Genomic DNA, 21,236 nt, shown 5'->3' on the forward strand with positions numbered 1-21,236 from the left:
CCCTTTCTACCCGTCATGAAAGCATAATCTGTCAGCATCCTGAGCAAGGCCACAGCTAGACAAAGGGCATGGCAGCCACATGCTCCTTGACTGGCCCCTGCCATGGGATTTTGACTGGTGGCAAGGGGGCTTGAGCCAGGGCACCAACCCCCACCCCTAGTGGGGGTTGGTGCCCTGGCTCAAGGTCAGGAAAGACCTGGCTCAAGGTCAGGAAAGAGCTGCATGTGGCTCCTAGTGGGGCCACATGCAGCTCTTTCCTGACCAGTGGATTTCAGTCACCTCAGACCAGTGGGTCTTCTCCATGTAGCAGGAGGTACAGGCTACATTTCCAATGGACTCCTCATTCTCCTGTGTCCTCAGATGTTCAGAGAACCAGCAACAACTACGAGTAGAGCTCTCTACCCTCTTAATGGCTCACACAGTTGAATCAGTACCACCAGGCCAACAGGGCTACTGGTTCTACTCCAGGTATTTCCTGATTCCCAAGAAAACCAGAGGACTTCACCCCATTCTAGATCTGAGGGCATTAAACAGTTTTCTTGTCAGATAAAAATTTGTTGGTCTCTTTGGGAACTTGGATCCCTCTTCTCAGAGCTGGGGACTGGCTCTACTCCTCTCTCGGATGCATATGCTTATATTCCTATTTCTCCTGCAGGTCTGAAGTATCTTAGTGCTCCCCTTCTACATTGAATCTATCAGCATTGGGTGCTGCCTTTCAGCCTGGTGTAGGCACGCCATGTCTTCACAAAATGCCTGGTGGTGGTGGAGGCTTACCTCAGAAAGCAAGGGGGTACACAGCTTTCCCCTGCCTTGACGATTGGCTCATCAAGAGTGACTCCATGGGGGCTTTAAGTTCCCAACAGGCAACCATACATGTTCTGGAGGACCTGGGATTTCTAACAAATTACTATAAATCCCATCTCTAGCTAAGGTTCAGTTTGGGCCAGAGGAAGGCCTTCCTGCCATGGGACAGAGCGATAACCTCATTTCCCTAGTGAGGGTAATTTTTTCTCCTGCCTTCACATTTCAGCACCAGTTTCTGCCCCTTTAGAGGCACATGGCAGTGACAGTTCAAGCCACACCATTTGCACGACTACACATGTGCAAGGTGCAGTGGACATTGCTCTCACAGTGGTGCCAAGGCACCCAGGATCTTCGAGCTCTCATCTTAGTCACCACTCTGCTTTGGCGATCTCTTGTGTTGTGGGAGAACCTACCCAAGCTGGAGAAAGTGATGCCTTTCTGGGTACCTCAGCCCCAGATCATCCTCACCACAGATGTCTCACAGGTTGGGGAACCCATGTTGCAGACCTCAATACCCAAGGCCATTGGTCCATGCAGAGTAGTGTTTCCAGACAAACTTCCTGGAGCTGTGGATGATCTGTTACGCCCTATGGGCATTCCGGGAGCACTTAACCAACAAAGTAGTCCTAGTTCAGACAATCAAGTGGTGGTGTGACATTTAAATAAGCAAGGGGGGATGGGATTGTACCTCTGCCAAGAGGCCATGCAGGTTTGGTCCTGGGCCATTCAAGAGGTGTATCTTTCTCTGAGCTGTGTACCTCCCAGGGACAGACAAAACCTAGCAGACTTGTTGAGTCAGGCCTCCTGAGCCTACAAATGGTCCTTGGGTCTGGAGGTTACAAACAGGCTTCTCTTGCCTGTGGGGAACCCCAGATCTGTTTGCTTCCCCAGAGAATAGGAAAGTGGATTGGCTCTGCTCCCTGGTCTGAGCAGGCAGGGATCAGTGTCAGATGCCTTTTCACGGGCATTGGGGCACTGGCCTCCTGTATGCTTACCCTCCCCTGCCACTGGTCTGCCACTTCAAAAACTCCAACAGGACTGAATCTCCATGATCCTGATTGATCCTCTTTTGGCTGTGCCAGATTTGGTTCCCACTTCTGTGGGAAGTGGCCTGCCCCAGACCTGAACACTCAGGATCAGGGCAGGCTGCACCACTCCAACCTCAGTGTTATCCCTCCCGACTTGGATGTTGACCAGGTGACTGTACATATCCTGGGCCTTTCAGACAGCATGTCTCTGGTTCTGTTAAGAGTCCAGGAGACCATCCACAAGGAGGTCTTAAGTTCTTGGTTTGGTGTGATGGGCATGGTTTGAACCCATTTTCATGTCCCACACCAAAGCTTTTGGACTACCTATTGCACCTTTCTGAGGCTGGCTTGAAGACCACTTTGGTGAGGGTTCATCTTGGTGCCATTGGGGAATATCAGGGGATGTATGGGGCCTCCATTTCCACCCATCCACATGCAGGGTTTATTGCAGCTTAAGCTTCTGTGGCCCCCAGTGGTCTCCTGGGACCTCAATGTGGTCTTTGCCCATCTCATGAGAGCACAGTTTGAGCCCCTGGGATCTTGCGATTTGAAGAACCTATCCTGAAAGGTCACAACCTTGATAGCAGTTACTTCAGCATGTAGGGTCAGTGAGTTTCAGGCTTTAGTGTCTTATTCCCCTTTATAAAAAAAATTGTCAAGGTCTTGCATAAACACTTGAAGTTCCTCCTAAAGATGGTCACGGAATTCCATTTCAACCATTGTCTTCCCTACCTTTTTCCAAGACCACATGCTCACCAGGGTGAGCATGCCCTGCACATTCTGGATTGTAAGAGGGCCCTGGCTTTTTATCTGGAACAAACAGCACCTCACTGCAAATCCACTCAACTGTCTCCTTTGATAGGAACAGATTGGGGGTCACGGTGTCCAAACACTTTTCTCATTGGTTAGCAGACTTATTTCTTTCTGCTACACAAGTGGGATTTGCAACTAGAGGGGCCACATCAAGGCTCATTCAGTCCAAGCCATGTCAGTTTTTCAGTGGCTCACTTGCATGTGGTACCAGTGCACCAGATATGAAAGGCAGCGACTTGGGGGAGTTCACACCACACATTTGCCTCTCATTGTCTGGACAAAGATGGATGACACGACATTCATTTTGGTCTGTTGGTCCTCCATAATGTTTCAGCCTTAAAAACCCAACTCTTCTACCTTGGGCTCTTTCTTTGGGTACAGGCTTTGGCAACTCTGTGCACACTTGCACCTGTTTAAAGGCTGTATATGTTAGGAGCAGCCTGTAGCTACATATTCATCCATGTGAGGATTACATCTAGCTTGTCCTTGGAGAAAGAGTTGCTTACCTGTAACGGGTATTCTCCAAGGACAGCAGGATGTTAGTCCTCACGAAACCCACCTGCCTCCCTGCGGAGTTGGGTTTTTTGGTTTGACATTTTATTTTTGCGAACTCGAAGACTGAAGAGGGACAAGCGTGGACACATGTATAGCAACAGGCTGGGCATGCTCAATGTCAGTCAGCTTCCCGTGCTGGGCTCCATCTGATGTCACCTATGTTAGGACTAACATCCTGCTGTCCTTGGAGAACACCTATTGCGGATAAGCAACTCTGCTTTATCCTGCTAGATGCAAGATACGGTTTTGATTTTATTTATATTCTGCTTTTCAGGTACTGCAGGTATTTCCCTGTCCCCAGAGGGCTCCCAGTCTTCATTTGTACTTGAGACAATGGAGGGTGAATCGACTTGCTAAAGGTCACAAGGAGCAGCAGTGGGATTTGAACCCTGGTTTCCTTAAAACAGTATCTCAATCTTAAGTCAATGGGTAGGGAAAAACTGACCTGGAACTTCCAACGAATTGTAAATAAAATACCTGCCCTTCTCCAGGCTTCAAAGATTAGTTGACCAGGAGATGGTAGCTGGCTGTGTTCACGCGAATGCACAGAAATAAAGGTTGGCAAATAACTTACTACTTAAGTTCATTTAGTTAATACATTTCTTCTGACGTTAGAGCGATAGTTCCAAAACAGCTGAGCTTGCTTTAATATCCCTTGATTTTTTTTTTTTGTATTAAAACTTATATATCCTATACCTAGGTGGTGAACAGAAGAACAAACAAATATTACATAATTTACACTCATAACATATTGAAAGGTAAATATAAGTCTATACAGTGTCACTGGATCTTGTGAGAGCCTGCCTAAGCAAAATAGGGTCTTAACATTAAACATTAACTTAAGTGATTTTTTTTTTTTTGTGCAGGTTTTCAGATGCAGCTCTTGTGGGAGGGAGTTCTATAAATTTGGTGCTGCTGCAGAGAACATTCAGTCCCTTCTTTCTGCTAAAAGAACCTGGCTCCGTTGCCTTTCCCTTTTTTTGCTAGCTAAATGTAACTCCTGTGCACATGAACATTACTGCCACATCCTGCCTGACCCAGAACTTAAACCAAAGTCCTTTTGTGTAGCTTTAAATAGCACTTGTCACTACTAGGGAGGGGGGATGTGCTTTTTTTTTCTAGAACAGAACTGTAACACTTTTCTTTATTTCAAATACAAGCAGGTACTGAATATGGGGTTTTGTAGGCTTCAAAATATTGCTATTGAAACATCTGACCAAGAAATTATTCAGGTCTGTATTGCAATCAGTACATTTTGGGCAAATGGACTATTGTAACTTGTATTTTGGTCTTCCTATCAGAGCTCTACAGCAAGGATTTGACAGATGTAAAACAATGAACATATCTATTTTGTATAACTTTCATTTGCTCCCTTTCAAGTGAACACAGTTTAAAATTGTGGTCCTTGGCTTTTTATTATACAGTGATCACCCATATTTATTGGTTGAACTGTCAAGTTTTTTTGTTGAGATTCTGATTGTAGTTTATTGGTGATACAATTATGTACAGTGGTAAGTTAGAGCATTGCCTAAAATATGGACTAAGACTAAAGTCTCTTCAGGAAGAACATAATGCCTATGTTTTTATGAAGATCTGCGTTTCACTAATCTGCCTTGATAGTGGGCTTGTCTTATTTAAATGTACCTATTTTAATTTAGTGCAAGTTTTGTTGCATCATGTTTTGTATTTGAGTGGTGTTTGCACCCTGAACAAGTGGATCTCTGTGCAATATAGAAATGCTAAATATATTGTGCCTTTGCTCGGCCACCCATGCAGACAGATGCAAGGCATGCAGATACACGTTTTGTGCATGTGCACAGGTTTTATCCTTTGAAACTTGGTGAAATATATGTGGGCTAAAGACACTACCCAGTCCATTGAAAATTGCCTGCCCATATTTACAGGGACAGAGGTGCAATTTTTTTTAAGAACTTTAAATATTATTTTCATTTGCTACTAGTCACTGGTTTAGTTAATGCTCTTTGCCTTTTTTGCCTCTAGCTTTGGTTGTATCAGGGCTAGTGTAGCTCATAACCATAGAATAGCAAAAACTGTTGGAGATGTATAGTGTTGCACCAAACATTTTTGTTTTTCTTTTTTTGAAGAGTTGCTAGGGTTAAGCTTGTTCCAACACATGTAAAAATGCAGTCCTGTATTGAACATTGACCTTGCAAACAGTTGGCTGGTCAGAATGTTCCCTGCAGATGCACTGCAACAATCCTTACAGTGCAAGCAGTGGGGTTCCATATCCAGCTCTCCACAGCCATGTGCAATACACTCATTTCTTCTGGGGGAATGTTCCTCTGAGGTAGAACAAGATTATTCTAGGGGTTTCACAGTCCAAGGAAAAATACCATTTGTACAACCCTTTTTTGACACTTGGTCTCAAGATAGTATTTGAGCTCTAATTTCCTTTTCAGCCACAAGATCAAGGTGAAGTACAATAGGTAGGTCCCCTACTCCAGGGGATTCACATTCTAGGTTTTTTAGGCAGTGTAGCCAGTTTCCTGCAGCATATCTCGGTTGTGGCAATTGTGATTGTATATCTTTGCATCTTTTACAATCAAAGAATGGAAGAGTCCAAATAGTATGGGGTGTGTCGTTCCCCCCCCCCCCCCCCCCTGACACCTGTATCCAATTTATGGCCCTCTTTTTAATTAGATGAAAAGGAATTTTAGTGAGTGCTGAGGGGCTAAAGGATCTCAAGAGGACAAACAAGAGATCTCATACAGGAGAGGTAGAAAATGGAGCCCTAAGAAAGGAAGCCAGGTATTAGAAGAGATGATCACTTGCAACCTTTCCATATACATCCCCCTGATCTCATTATCCTGTACCTCACAGGCTAGGGGGAGGATCTCTGAAGGAGATAGAGAAGGGATCTTATTGGGGGGAGGGGGGGTAATAGGGGAGTTCTGGATTATGGGAGAAGACAAACTTGCTCATACCAGTCTTCCAGAAGATTTTTTTTTCTCATGCCACTCCCCATACCAGCTCTGTTCCTAGGCTTGCACATGAATAGGAAGCAGCCTGAGGCTTTGTATTTCTGCTGCTTTACTCTGATTTTAAGGAAACTGGGATTGGTGCAGGTGTTAAGAGTAAGGGTAGGAAAAGTGTAGCAGCCACTACCTATTTACAAGGTTCTAGCACCTAGTGTCCCCTGGCACATCTGTAGAGAATTCCATGCAAAGGGCTAGAATTTGCAGCCTTTCCCATAGCTGCAGGAGAGCCAGGGCCCTAACATGAAGCAATCAGGGTTGGATTTGTCAATAAGCACACTAGGTCTGCTGCACTAAAACGAAACTAATTTTTAAATGCAAAATGAGCACAATATGGGTATCCATTTCCATAGGACCATGCATACCCTCTCCCAATAAGGAACAAACCATGTACAGCCAAACAACTTGTTGGAATCAGTACAGGTGCAGCTTTATTACACCAGATCACAAGTATGTGATATTTAAATACACGTCTTGAGGAGGATTCCCAGGTATTTCATCCTTAAATGAAGGCAGATAAATTTTTGTAATGCTTTATCTGGCATTTTAAGAACTTGAATGAGAACTCCTAAAGAGATACCAAATGCAAGTAAGGGAAATTCAAAACTTAGATTCAAAATCCTTAAGGAGTTCTCCAAATCTTCCAATTTCTTTACATGGATTATCTAATTGTATCAAATTACTCTGAGCAATTTCTACAGTAGAAACTCTGGTTTCCAAAACATTAATTTTAGCATCTAAATTAGCCACTTGAGATTCCATAGCTTGCATCTTAACATTAGTGTCCTTCATTATTTGCGTTAGGGATAATATAGCTTTCTCTAAAGAAAACAGGGCATTCCATGTAGAGTCTAATGTTATCACAGACAATTTATTTAACAATGGCTGAGGCATTGGGCATACCTTGTATTCCTTTGCTCCTAGTTCCATGGGGGTTTCTGCCATGGAGTCCCGTATAAAGGGACTCTCCGAAGGCAGCGTCAAAATGGCATCCCTTCTCGGGGCCTCTGTTCTTTTCTCCAGCATTACCTCCAGACAGTAAAAATGGCGATACCAACAAATCAGAATCCTCCTCCAAAGTCTTGAATGGTGGCTCTGGAACGAACAGTCTGCGCACCAGGGCTCAACGATGTCTCTTCTGCCAGTCGCTCCGAAATTCGCTCCATGCCGGTAGCTGAAGCGGCTTCACCCTCCAGTGCTTGGAGTAAGGGTGACGCAAAAAACGACTCTATCCGTGGTTGCTGTAATTCTGATACGGGTGAAGATGCCGGTATTTGCCGGAGCTTAGCTTTCCTTTTGGTATGTGGCATTTTGTTGTAGGAAGCAAGAGTTGAGGAATTCAGAGCGTCTGTGCATACTCTTTGGTCGGCAGCCATCTTGGTCTCCCCATCAGAAACATTCTATATCTTCTGTTGGAAGGGATGTGGGTAGAAGGGGTCTTATACTTGTATGGTGGAGCCATGTCCTAGTTGGAAACAGGATGCTGGGCTTGATGGACCCTTGGTCTGACCCAGTATGGCATTTTCTTATGTTCTAGAGGATGGAGTAAAGTATTGTGGACATTCTGGTATATCAGTTGTGTACTGCCTTGGGCTTTGGACTGATGTGGCCCTAGTGGGAACAAGATTTTTTTTTTATTGATTTTAATTCATGTGGCCAGGTTGATAGCTTCTCACAGGGAGTTGGAGCTGCTTATCTTGCATTGGCATAAGCAGATGCATGACAGTGGTGGTTTGAGAAAATTAACCTTTTCTCAAGTCCTATCTATGATAGCATATGGGTGCCTTATTGAAAATGTTAAATCTATGAATTTGGGCTTATAGGGATGGGGGGGGGGGCACACAATTATGCAAACTGGTTGTGAGGTTTTGTTTCTTTTGCTGTTCATCCTGTGCCCACAGATGTGCTGTAAAATGTTGCCTATGGTAACACTGGCATTGGCTTATGTACAAGCCTCTGTAAAATAGTTTAAAAGTTATAAAATGCACAAAATATCCAAGTGCTTGGATATCCCAGTGAGAACTGTCAGATCCATTGTAAGGAAATGGAAGCCGCATCATACTACCCAGACACTGCCTAGACAAGGCTGTCCCTTAAAACTCGAGACATGAGGGAAGCCACAGAGGGGCCAACAACTACTTTGAAGGAGCTACAGAGTTCAGTGGCTGAGACTGGAATGGAGGTACACTAGTCGGCCATATCAAGAGCTCTGTATACAACTGGCCCTCATGGGATAGTGGCTAGAAAGAAGCCATACTGAAGAAAAACCATATCAAAGCATGCCTGGAGTTTGCCAGAAAGCATCAGTGACCCAGCTAAAACATGGGATAAAGTTTTGTGACACAAATGGAGCTTTTTGGCCAAAACTCAAAATACTGCATGTGGCACATCCCTAACACTACCCATTCCTTGGGGAAACTCCATCCCAGCAGTAAAGTATGGGGGTGGCAACATGTTGTAGGGATGTTCTTCATCACCAGGGACTGGGCATCTTGTTAAACTTGAGACTGGATGGTGCAAAATACAGGGAGATTCTGCAAGATAACCTGCTATAAATAAATAAACTGTGGGAGAATGATCCCAAGCACAAGGCCAAAGCTACACAGGAGTATTTGAACAACAAATGTTCTATAATGGCTAAATCAAAGCCCAGATCTCAATTCAATCTAATCTGACACTATTTGAAAATTGCAGTCCACAAGCATCATCTAAACATCCTGGAGCAAATCTGCCAGGAAGAATGGACAAATAACTCCTAAACAGTGTGCAAAGCTGGTAGAAACTTAAAGCTGAATTGCAGCAAAAGATGCTTCTACCAAGTACTAGCCTGAAGGGATTGAAAACTTATCAAAGCAGAATCGTTCAGCATTTTAATTTACAAAAAAAATGCAGAGAAAAAATGAGTTGTAATTTTTGAAAATTTTACTTCAAGAGCATACTGTCTGGAACAAAACTTGCTATAGACATGTAGAGGTGGTAATACACTTTTCTGCTAGTGGGACTGATGTAAATTATGCAACAAATTTCAGTGCACAGTTGTAACATACTAAAGATACTTCCCAGTGTAGTAAGCAAATGCACAGTTAAAAAAAAAAAAGCATATTAATCTGAAAATGTACATTAAAATTGCACAACATTCTGTGCATAAATCCATTCGTCCTGGCACCAGAACTCCCAACTTCTGCCACAGAATAACACAAGCCCTGGAAACTTTATTCTACCTCTTACTGGAGTTTTCTTACACTGGCTTAACGCAAGCTTTCAGTATTTCCCTGCATTTGGGGGGTGGTAATAGCAAATTCCTTCAGTAACACATTTAGGTACCTATTTATGCTATTACTCCTGGGACTTGTACAGCACAGACCTTTGTTCAGCATTCCCCCAAGGCACGTGTTCTGTGCACAATTCTGCAGAATAAATGCAGAGGACTATGAAGCAGCAGCATGTGTGGGCTGGAAGAGGAAAGGATATTGCAGTCTCATGCCTGTCAGAGGGAGGCCAGTCTACCATGGCTCCTACATGGATGGGAAGAGGGCATCTTCACTGGCATATACAGGCCAGAAGAGATGAGCCTGCAGTGTCAACCTTGGTCTCCACTGCCTGAACAGAGGGAGTAAGCAGTGGGGTGTGGTTGAGCTGGACCTAAAGGTAGAATGCTTGAGATGGTAGAGAGCAGGAAGGTCTTGCTTAAAAGGAAGGGGGAGAGGGCAGGTCAGACAGAAAACTAAAGGGGAATCGTGCTGGGGAGTAGAGCTGTGGCAGGGATTTCAAGCCTTGTGCAATTAAACTTCATGTTCCCCAACAAAACTTATGATCAGCCAATAAAGGCCTATTAACAATTCCATCAGTACGTTCTGCACAACTCGCACAAGTTTGCAAACATAACTTTGGACTGGCAAGCAAAATTGCACGGAATGCACTTCCCACCAAATTAAGACTACAATAGTCTAAAAAATTTAAGAAGCTAAACACCTGGCTATTTGCTAAGGCATACCAAGGTTTGTAATAATCCTTGCACCCTCTACCTACCCTGCAGTAACATAAGATTTTTTTTTCTATGTTCTTAATATTTATTTTTTCCTTGTGTTTAATTGTAAGAACATGCTGGGTCAGACCAAGGGTCCATCAAGCCCAGCATCCTGTTTCCAACAGTGGCCAATCCAGGCCATAAGAACCTGGCAAGTACCCAAAAACTAAGTCTATTCCATGTTACTAGTAATAGCAGTGGCTATTTTTCTAAGTCAACTTAATAGCAGGCAATAGACTTCTCCTCCAAGAACTTATCCAATCCTTTTTTAAACCCAGCTACACTAACCACATCCCCTGGCAATAAATTCCAGAGTTTAATTGTAGGTTGAGTGAAAAAGAACTTTCTCCAATTAGTTTTAAATGTGCCACATGCTGAAGATGGCCGATCGAGTGGCAGCGTCTCTCTGAGGCTCCGGCTGATTCCAGATTTTCTTCTGTTGAAACTTTGGTTTTACCTCGAATTATGCCCCACAAAAGGAAAGGTAGAGTGCGAGTATACCCCACCGAATCCACTCTACCTTCGGACCAGAGATTAATCAGAGAGTTCGCTACTTCAACAGGACGGGCTGCAACTCCCGCTGGCGGAGTGACTGGAGGAGAGCCATTTTCGCCGGGAGAAATATCATTGAGCCCGCCGACGTCGAAACAATTGCTGCAAGCTTCCTCCCCGGAATCCCCGGGAGCTACTGGAGAGCCCCGAAGAAATGCGGGTGAAGCGACCCAGTCGGGGGGAGCCGAAGGTGTGATTCCATGGGATGCGACGACTTCTACCCCTAAAAGCCAGAATGGAGGAGAAGGAAGGAGAGAAGGCGTGGATGACGCAGTGGTGAGGACTGATACGACCCTAGGAGCTAGCGGGGTGAGTCTGAAAGCATGTAGGATTGAAAAACCAGCAATTGTAACCCTAGACTCCATTTGGGAGCTTATAGCTGGAATGGATTTTAAGCTACAAGAGCAGTCTCTAAAGTTACAGGGAGTTTCAGCCAAACTTGATTTAGTAGCACATGACCACCAGCAAATTTTACAAGAACAAGGAACTGTTATCCAAAAAGTAGAAACGGAGGTTAAAGAACTGAAAGAGGTAACTGCTGCCTTTTCAAGAGAAAGACTAGCTACATTACGTAAAATGGAGTCATTAGAAAACTCTATCAGACATCTGAATATACGGATACTTAATTTCCCAGTGGTTAAAGACAAACTATGTCTAGTAACTCTTAAGAAATACCTGGGAGATTTCCTGAAAATCCCTCAGGAGAAGATTCCTGTAATAAAAAAAGTGATACATCTGTCTCAAAAACAGGATAATACCAGAAATAATATTTTGGATAACTTAGCAAACCTGACACAATACTTGGAAGCTTCGGAAGTGGAGGTAACGAGGAGAGAGACACTTCTTGTAACTCTATTTTCTGAAGAAGATATAAATTTGATCATGCGCACCTATTACAAGAACTTGAGAGTTTCTTTTTGTGGTGGCCTGGTAAGGATATTTCCAGACCTTGCCAAAGCCACACAATTACGCCGCAAGGCTTTTCTTCAGATGAAGCCTGAGGTTTTGGCCTTGGGTGCAAGCTTCATTGTAAAATATCCCTGTAAATGTGTTGTAGGTTGGCATGGCTCTACATATATTTTCTTTGATATACCTCAACTTAGAGATTTCTTAAGTGCTAGAAACCCAGTAACAGTAGTAACATCATGACGGATTAATATTTAAGAAGCTGCCACTCGAATGATTATTATTTGTTGTATTTCTTATATGAGAACTCCTCAGTGATTTCTGTTACTCCCCCCCCCCCCCCCCTATTATTACCTCTATAATGAATCAGTGCTTAAAGATAGAGGGTTTTTCTTTTTGTATAGAGAATTCTAGTTTCAATGTATGCACATTGAGATGTTTCCTTATTGTATTAGCACTCATATTGCAAGATGGCAAAGAATATATTTGTTGTTGTAAAATTTGAAAAGTGTAATAAAATATAATTAAAAAAAAAAAAAAAAAAAAATGTGCCACATGCTGACTTCATGGAGTGCCCCCTAGTCTTTATCTGAAAGAGTAAATAACAGATTCACATCCACCTGTTCTAGACCTCATGATTTTAAACACCTCTATCATATTCCCCCTCAGTTGTCTCTTCTCCAAGCCGAAAAGTCCTAACCTCTTTTTAGTCTTTCCTCATAGGGGAGCTGTTCCATTTCCCCTTATTTTGGTCGCCCTTCTCCATCAAACTATCTTCTTTTTTTTTTTTTAATGCAGCGATCAGAATTGTACACGGTATTCAAGGTGCAGTCTCACCATGGAGCGATACAGAGGCATTATGACATTTTCTGTTTTATTCACCATTCCCTTTCTAATAATTCCCAACATTCTGTTTACTTTTTTGACTGCTGCAGCACACTGAGCTGACGATTTCAATGTGTTATCCACTATGACGCCTAGATCTTTCTTGGGTGGTAGCTCCTAATATGGAACCCAACATTATGTAATTATAGCATGGGTTATTTTTCCCAATATGTATCATCTTGCACTTATCCACATTAAATTTAATCTGCCATTTCAATGCCCAATTTTCCAGTCTCACAAGGTCTTCCTGCAATTTATCACAATCTGCTTGTGATTTAACTACTCTGAACAATTTTGTATCTGCAAATTTGATTCTCACTCATTTCTTTCCAGATCATTTATAAATAATTGAAAAGTAAGGGTCCAAATACAGATCCCTGAGGCACATGAATGCTATCTTATTTTATTTTTACTATGCACTGTTTTATTTGTACTAGAAATTGCATGTCTTGTGGTTTAACTGTGATGGCTACATCGAATGACAGTATACAAAAAATAATAAATAAAATAAATACAGAGAAAGCTGGGTATCTTGCTGGGGAGAGAATCAAGCCTGAAGTGGATCTTGCTGGGGGATGAGGAGTGAATTGGAGAGAATTGCTGTCAATCTGGGGGTGGGCCAGAGAGCAGGCTGAGGGTTGTCTGGAGGAAGGGAAGGGGGAGAAGGAAAGCAAATTGAGGGATTGACCTGAGTGGAAGCTGGGGGGGGGGGGGGGTAAAATTAAAAGGGGGGAAGGAGTTTGAGCCATAAGTGCCAGAATAGCTTAAGTAGGGACCAGGTCTTATGATGGAGGTTCTGCACAAAAAATAATTCTGCTGCTTTTGAATCTTTTTCTCTATTGCGTTATAAACTATTGTGATTTATTCGGATAATACAGTCTGCTTTCCCAACTAATTTTAAATGGACTAGTTACCTTAAGGTCATCAGACACAGTGGTCCTTCCTATTTTGACTGCTAGTTCTTCACCTCCAATAAGGTATTTTTGGATACTTCTTGCTCCTGTTTTAAGTGACTCTGATTTCTTCATACACTTGCTAACATGGCCGATGCAATGATTTGTTGCTATTTGAAACCTTTACCAATAACATGACCTGTGATTAGGGACCTTCAATTTTTTTCTCTGGGAGTTTCAATGTTACAAAAATAGAAAATCGGTGGAGAGAGCTTTTTTTTTTCTGGATAAATATTGGGAGTTTTATTTTGGTGGCCAGAAACCAGGAAAGTAAAAAAAAAAAAAATTGCTGTGGCTCATTTAAATATTTAATCTCTTGACCTCTCCCAACATCCTGCCCTCAGCCCATTCCCCTTGCACAGTATCTTACTACATCCCAGAAGGGAACAGTTACCTGCACCATCCCTTTGATCAGTGGTTTCAGTGGCAGCTTTGGTCTTCCCAACAGCAATCCTGGGAGGTTGGAGTAACTACTACAGCTTTTCTCCTCTAGTGTGATTTCAAAGTTGGTGGTAGATCCTGTCTTCATTCTTCCTTGTGAGTGGAGTGAACATGCAGCCATGACTGCAGTATGGATATGTGGGTTCAAGCCCAGTTCCTGTGCATTGCCCACTTGTCTTTTTTTCTAGGGGCGAAGATGCTGGAAAGCCCCCCATGGGCCTGCAGCCATTTGTTTGAAACTAGCCTGAAAATCCTCAGCTAGTTGAGATTGAGTTGAACCGCCTGCTGCAGAGTAGCTCAATGTGATAATACAGTGGCTAGTAATCTGTAATGAAGGATGTGGTTCTTAGTTTCCTAAGAGGTACAGCTTACATTCCTATGTAACATTTCTAAGCAAGATCATGTGGGCCATTCCCCCCTATCTCCCCTCTTTTCCGGAAAAGCCTATAAACGTCAAAGAAAGGTCCTTGGTAAATAAAACCTTATACATGTGAAATAGTAAGTTATGTAGGTTATTACATATGTTAACTTCTTAAAGCCCATGTTTCTCATTTCAAGAACTAGCTTTATGAAATCATTGCTTAGTTAAAAAAAAAAGTGTGTACAGTAACATTCAGTAGCTTTAATACACTATCTTGTCTACCTTTCCACTATAATCACTAACTTTGTATCACTGATAGGGATGAATTTATTTGGACTCTTTTTGTCTCTGCTTATGCTATAATCATGAAAATGCCTTTCTCTGGTACTTAATTTGGGAGAGGCATTTCTAACTTAAATTATTCCTTTACTCAGCTATTGCTGCTGCTATAAACATGTATTTCTCTGACATGGCCCACTATTTTGCTGCAGTCTACTTTCTCAAGGAGGAATCTTGAGTTGACATACACTCAGACTAACTTAACTGGCATATGGCCAAACCGAATACAGTTGGTCAAAACTGAAAACTTGCATTTAAGTATCTTTTTTTGTAAATGGCTACAACGTCTAGTAAGAGTTAAAATTATATACTACTCAAGTATGTGTTAAATTCAAATACACCATTTTTCCTTACTAGACTTGTACCTTCTGCATGCCTTGTAAATATTCATAACTGTGAGCTGATGTACTTATTTAATCATGTGATCCTTTCCCACCAATAGGGAACCAGCATGCATTGTGTTCAGGCCCTCTAGGGATTTGGGATTGTCAGAAATTTATATTCCTCTAACACTTGCTATTCTAATTGCTGATGGAAGCCATGTGGCTGTAATGTCTGCCACCAAAAAAACACATGGCTCCTTGCATATCAATTTGAAATATTTCCTCCTGTACAACTCTCTACTATAAATACTCAAGCAGGATGCCCCTGCCAGTGTTTAAAAATTGATGCATAATTTCTTTGCTTGTTCTTATGCAACAAGGCTCAATCCATGTTTGTTTTCAGCTTTTGTCTTTATGTAAAAAGAAAAGGGCATTGAATTGCATATCTTTCTGTATTACAGCAGGGATGAATTAACATTCGCTAAATCTATTGAAAGGTCAACACTTATTCTCATTTATAATAACCTGGGTCACTCCTATTCTGAGAACAAGCAGGATGGCAGTCCTCTCACACAGGTGACATCAGATGGAGCCTAGCATAGAACTTCTGATTTCAAAATTTCTAGAAACTTTGAGCATGCCTTACTAGGCATGTGCAGCATGTCCATATGAGGATATCCTCGGTCTCTCTCCTCAACAGCCCATAAGCTGCAGGCTTTCTTGCCTTTTAGGTAACACCTGCTTCCTGAAAATGCAAGAATTGTCCTTTACCGGGCCCCATAGCCTTGTTTTGTCACCTTGGAAGGTTTTTTCAGTCTTGTTACCTCCTTACATAGATGCCGGTGCCTAGAAACAAGTCCACTTTTTTTCTTTATTTTCTTAGTTTTTCACTGTATTGTATTTGCTCCTAAAGAGGTCCAGCAGCTTTGACAAGTGCCCTCCATGTGAGGTTCTTGTCCCAAGGATCCTCATGTCTTTGCTTGGAGGCTGATAGCCGTGCAGAGGGGAGACCTCTGGGTATTAGACCCACTAAAGAGCATCATTCCCAGCTTTAACTCATGGAAAAACATTTCAGGATTTATAAATCTAACTTCAAGGCAGATACCGATGGGCCAAAGGACCCAGGACTGAAACAGGGTATTGTGCCATCTCGGAATCAAGCACCAGGCAGAACCAGAGGGACAGACCATTACACTCCTTCCACCTGAAAAGTGAAGGGTTCGACCTCTGGTTCTGGCATTGCAGAGCTCTGCAGTCTATTGGCATTTGTCTCCATTGATGCGCAGTGGTGGGGGGCAGTAGCCTTTAAGTCTCCAAGGGATTCCTGTGTGGAAGGGCTTATCCACAGTGCAATTCCAGAAATCTAATCGGTCCCAAAAGGTGTTCAGGTATCTGCCACCAACAATCTGGTATCAGGAAGATGTGGCCTCCCTGATCATGTGAGCATCTGTAGTTCTTGAGCAGGATAAGAAAATCCAGGGGACCTTGGATGGGAAGATGGCAGGGCATTGGTGCCCCTGCAGACGAATGTTCAGCTGATATGGGAATTCCTGCTGGTGCCTGGCAGAATGTCACAAATGCTAGTTCCCAGAAGGGAATAAATGTTGCTGCTCAAATGGTAACTTGCTCCTAGTCCCTTCTCCCAGAAGGTTGCTTCAGAAGAATCCTCTCTGGCTTTGTTCAGAGAATGGAAGATAACATTCCATTTATGCTGCAGGAGGAGTCTAGAATAAAAATGTTGGACATTGTCCAATTTGTGGAGCCCCTAAAGATATCATGGCAGGTCCTGCCTCTGACTTTTCAGGAAGTGCAGATGAGGATGTGGGAAAGGCCTCTGGCTCCAGTGAGGTGGTTGTGATTTAGGCTCCAGGATTTGAGATGCAGCACCTGCCAGACCAGTCACACTGGCTCTCAAAGCTAAGAGGTGTATAACCCATTCCTTGGTTCCCTTGAAAAGATTTTTCCTTGAAAGCTTTTCAGGAAGCTGTACTCTGTGCCCACATAGCATCCTATCAGTTCTGTTTCAGCCAATATATGCAGGCATTGGTGAACAAGGATATGGAGTATGGGAAAACATATATATGTGTGTGTGTGTGTGTATATGTATATATATATATATATATATATATATATCTAAAAATAAATAAATATCCTTGTTCACCAATGCCTTGATGTTAACTGTTTGAGAAAGCTGCTCTACAGTCTTCATGATCTTTAGAATAAGCTGACCCGAGTCAGATGAATTAGAAAAGAATTGAATGCTATAAAAGCACTTTTTTTTTTTTTTTTTAAGAGGATCAGGACCTGTGGTTAAAATACAGGGCACAAACACTGGGTTGCCCAATATGGTCCTTTTCTAAACAATTTAGATTACTTCACTTGGTGTTCATGGGAGATACTGAAGGAGGACTTGTTATATTTTTTGGCGGATAGCATGCTGTATGTGCCCAGTGGGGTATGCTCAAGCTACCTAGAAACTCTGCAATCTGCTTTCCTTGCTGGAAGCCATCAGTCATCCATGGCTGAGGGCTGACTTCCTGCTGTCCTTGGCATACCTGTTACAGGTAAACTGTTTTACAAGACTGAAGAGTTGGTAATTACTAGATTCTGGTGAAGATTCCTACTCACTTTGAAATGTAAAACATGGCAAACTAAATTGGACTTTGAGTTACATCATTGGTTAGTTATATTAGTATTTTTGTGTGGGTAAGGGTAGCACACATACTAATTTTTCCAGTTCTGTTTTATTTACTTGATGTAAATTATCCTGATTAGCATACAGTGTTCATGTAAAAGCTTTCTTCACTATTTGTAGCAGAATCTTTATATAAAAATGTACACATCTGAAGGTTTTGTATTCTCCCACTTGGTGTAATTTTCCTAAACATAAACTGACCTACCAGAATATTTCTTCATAATGAAGGATGAAAACTTAGCTTAAGCTCTCAATCAGTGGACCTGCTCTAGATTGTAATTATTATATTCTGGATTTTCTGTATTGGAAGTGCACCTTGCTGTAGTCCCACTTACAGGGTAAAATGTTTTGTTCTTGTATATTTTGCCAGTCAAAACTGAGCTACATTGAAACTCTCCAAATATTTCATATCACTCTAAACCAGTGGTTCCCAACCCTGTCCTGGGGACCCTCCAGCCAGTTGGTTTTTAGGATATCCATAATGAATATGCGTGACAACTCCATAACATGCAAATTTTCTGTCATGCATATTCATTGTGGATATCCTGAAAACCTGACTGGCTGAAGGGTCCCAGAACAGGGTTGGGAACCGCTGCTCTAAACCTTAATTGCTGGTCTAAAACTGCAGTGTGTACACTGCTTCAAAACATGTTATGGTTATTTTGATTTTATCCTTAAATTGTAATTGTATGAATTATGCTATATTTTATTTATTGTAAACCACTGCCTGTGTATCAATAAGCTTTATAGAGGGCACCGGCATAACATCAGTCGTCCTATCAGTTTAAAAAATTCATATTTAATGAATGATACTTACTTTGTCCATCTGGTAGCATATAAATTGCTGTCCAGCAATGATTATGGCTTCTTATGGAATCATACAAAGCTGTAATATTGAACATAATCCATTCCTGTTCAGTTTAACTTCAGGGATCGATTAATAAACTTAAATGAGCAGTCTGTAATTCAGCATGCTATAGGTTGCAATAGTATATCAACACACCTGGGTACAGCTCCAGAATAGAGCCATTGGACAGACCTGAGGAGAGACAGCAGCTTGAGGATCAAATAAAAAGTAGAAAAATGGGATTTTTTTTTTAGAAGACTTTGAGGGATTACCCTTGGCTATAGACCCTCTTGATGCAGTTTCAGCTTGAATTACATTTTTTTTTTTTATAATCTTGATCTAATTTATAAGTTTCCTAACTGTCTGCAGGCTTCTGTTTCTTTGGTCCTGACCATTAACTCCATACCATCCTTATTTACTAGACTGATTTATCTTGAAATATTTCAGTTAAAGACCTTTCCTGGTTTTTGTTCACTTTACCAAGTTGCATATTTTGGCTAGATTCTGATGCACCAGCTTCTAACAAGCTGCAGTAGTTGGATCACCAGGATGAGGTGGAATCTATGTAAAACTTGCAAGAAACAGACTGCCATAAAGATTAAATTACAGAACAAGTGTTTGAGTCAGTGGTGTACATATATATTAAGATCAAGTCACAGATTGCCTAGCCCTTTTTTGTTCCAAATGTGCAGTTTGTCAGGGGTTCATTAAATATCCCTTGCTTTCATGTTGTGAAAGGGTAACCACTATAGAATAAAAGTACAGTTTGTGCCACAGTAACTGCAGTTACCCTTGAAGCATATCTAACATCACATACAGTGCCATCATGTTTTAAGGTGAGTCTGTTCAGTGAGGTGCTACTAGAATGCTGCAGGATGTGTTCTGACTCAATTAGTTAAAAGCTCAAATGCTGGACTCCATAAATGCTCTCTGATTTACCTATTTCTAACTCCCTGCTGTCCAGAATACGAACGTCTGTTTAAACTCACTTGCTGAGGTCTGTAAATGCAACTTTGATCATTCATTTTATGTTAAAACTCAACTGATTAAACTTTAACTTTTTCTTATGGGTTTGGCAGTATGTGCTTTGCATGTCTGCAGAAGTGTCCATAGGAAACTGGGGATGGACCTACATGGCCACCTGCAACTTAATGTTAAAACAGAAATTGTTCCCAAGGGGTAGACTGATCATTCAAATTCTAGGGTTGTGCAAAGCAGGGAGGAGCTTTTCTAGGAAGAGGGGCAGTATTTTTATTCAGGCTTTAGTTTGCATTTTTTCATTTAAATTTGTGCACTATTATTGACAGACTAACTTGTGAGGTGTAGGGTTTTATTTTAGAAATTTGGCTTATTTGAAATGTGCCAGAAACACTCTTTTTTTTTTTTTTCCTTATTTTACAGAGAATGTGCATTCATTTCAAATGTTATCAAATTCCTCTCCCAGTCTAGAATTGTTTAGCATCGCAAAAGTTGGTTTGATCATACTTACTGTCATTGGGAATGCAGAAAACCAAGAAATAGCAAGTGCTTGCTACATATTCTAGCAATCATGAATGCTAAAGGTCATCTGATTGGCCCACACCCCTATGTTTGCTAATAGTTGCACTTTAAAAAAAAAAAAAAAAAGTCTTAGATTTTATCTCTTATTTTAACAAATGTAGTTCAGTCTAGATTCAGTTCTATTGAAATCTGCATAGAAACTTAGCTTTTGATTTCTGCAGAGGGATGAGTTTTGGATGTTTTCGATGCAATTTCTTGGTTATGTTAGTTACTATAAGAATTGAAGTACTGAAGGCTCAAATGAATGCCTGGACTTTTTTTTTTTTTTCTTCCTTTAAACCTTGTCTCTAGTTCTCAGTATGCTCAATAGCCCCTTAGGAAACGTTCTTGGAAAACCACCGTTGGGTTTCCTTCCTCTGGACCCCATTGGCTCTGACTTGGTGGAAAAATTTCCCCCACCACTGCTGAGGAGTTCCCGCCTGGACAGCCGCTCAATCCTGGATTCCCGATCAAGCAGTCCCTCCGACTCGGACACTAGTGGATTCAGCTCTGGATCTGATCAACTCTCTGACTTAATAGTAAGTAAAGTTTTAAGCATAACTCTAGCTTGGCTGTCGGATCTGTATTGAAACAGACCTGTACTTAAGTTAATTACCTCTTTATTATGAACTTTAACTTCCATATTTTGACCTGACTCTAGCTGCAGTCGGAAAAGGCAGTGCATCTGGTATGATCTAAAAAATTGATCTTTTCCATGTGTTCGGTATACAGTGTACATATTTGACCTACATGCACGGTCTGGTGCCTGAACATGCCAAATAGCTTAGACTATGTAAAACGAGTTTCCCTTTATGTACCCAGATCAGTCCAGACAGCTGGGTTTTGCCTCCCTTCCAGCAGATGGAGACAGTTTGAAAGGCACTGCCTCTTAACCTGGTGTGCCACCTGCTGCTCCTCAGTATTTTGTCTGAAGCAAGAGGGTAGGTGATCTAAGAACGCCGTGTAGGCAAATAGTGGATTAGACACCAGATGTTGTCCGAAAATTCTTTATTTGAATGGAGACACAAAATTCATACTTTTGCCCGACTCAGGCCGAGTTTCGCCCCACCGGGGCTGCCTCAGGGGTGTGAAAAACGTCAAACTCTGCTCATTGCAGGATGCAATGAGCAGAGGTAGGCGTTTAGGTAGGCGATCTATGATAGCCGTAAGGA

The 21,236-nt window shown here is 41.9% G+C and overlaps 1 protein-coding gene across 4 annotated transcripts in view; it reads left to right on the plus strand.

Moving 5' to 3' along the window:
* CPEB1 (cytoplasmic polyadenylation element binding protein 1) overlaps positions 1–21,236 on the plus strand; it is a 148,481-nt gene that overhangs the window by 91,609 nt on the left and 35,636 nt on the right. For all 4 annotated transcript variants that reach the window (XM_029575167.1, XM_029575166.1, XM_029575165.1 and 1 more), the window contains exon 4: positions 20,377–20,603. In XM_029575167.1, the coding sequence (XP_029431027.1) occupies positions 20,377–20,603 (227 nt within the window). The remainder of the gene's footprint in view (positions 1–20,376; positions 20,604–21,236) is intronic.

This window comes from Rhinatrema bivittatum, chromosome 13 (assembly GCF_901001135.1).
Source record: "Rhinatrema bivittatum chromosome 13, aRhiBiv1.1, whole genome shotgun sequence".
Lineage (NCBI taxonomy): Eukaryota > Metazoa > Chordata > Amphibia > Gymnophiona > Rhinatrematidae > Rhinatrema > Rhinatrema bivittatum.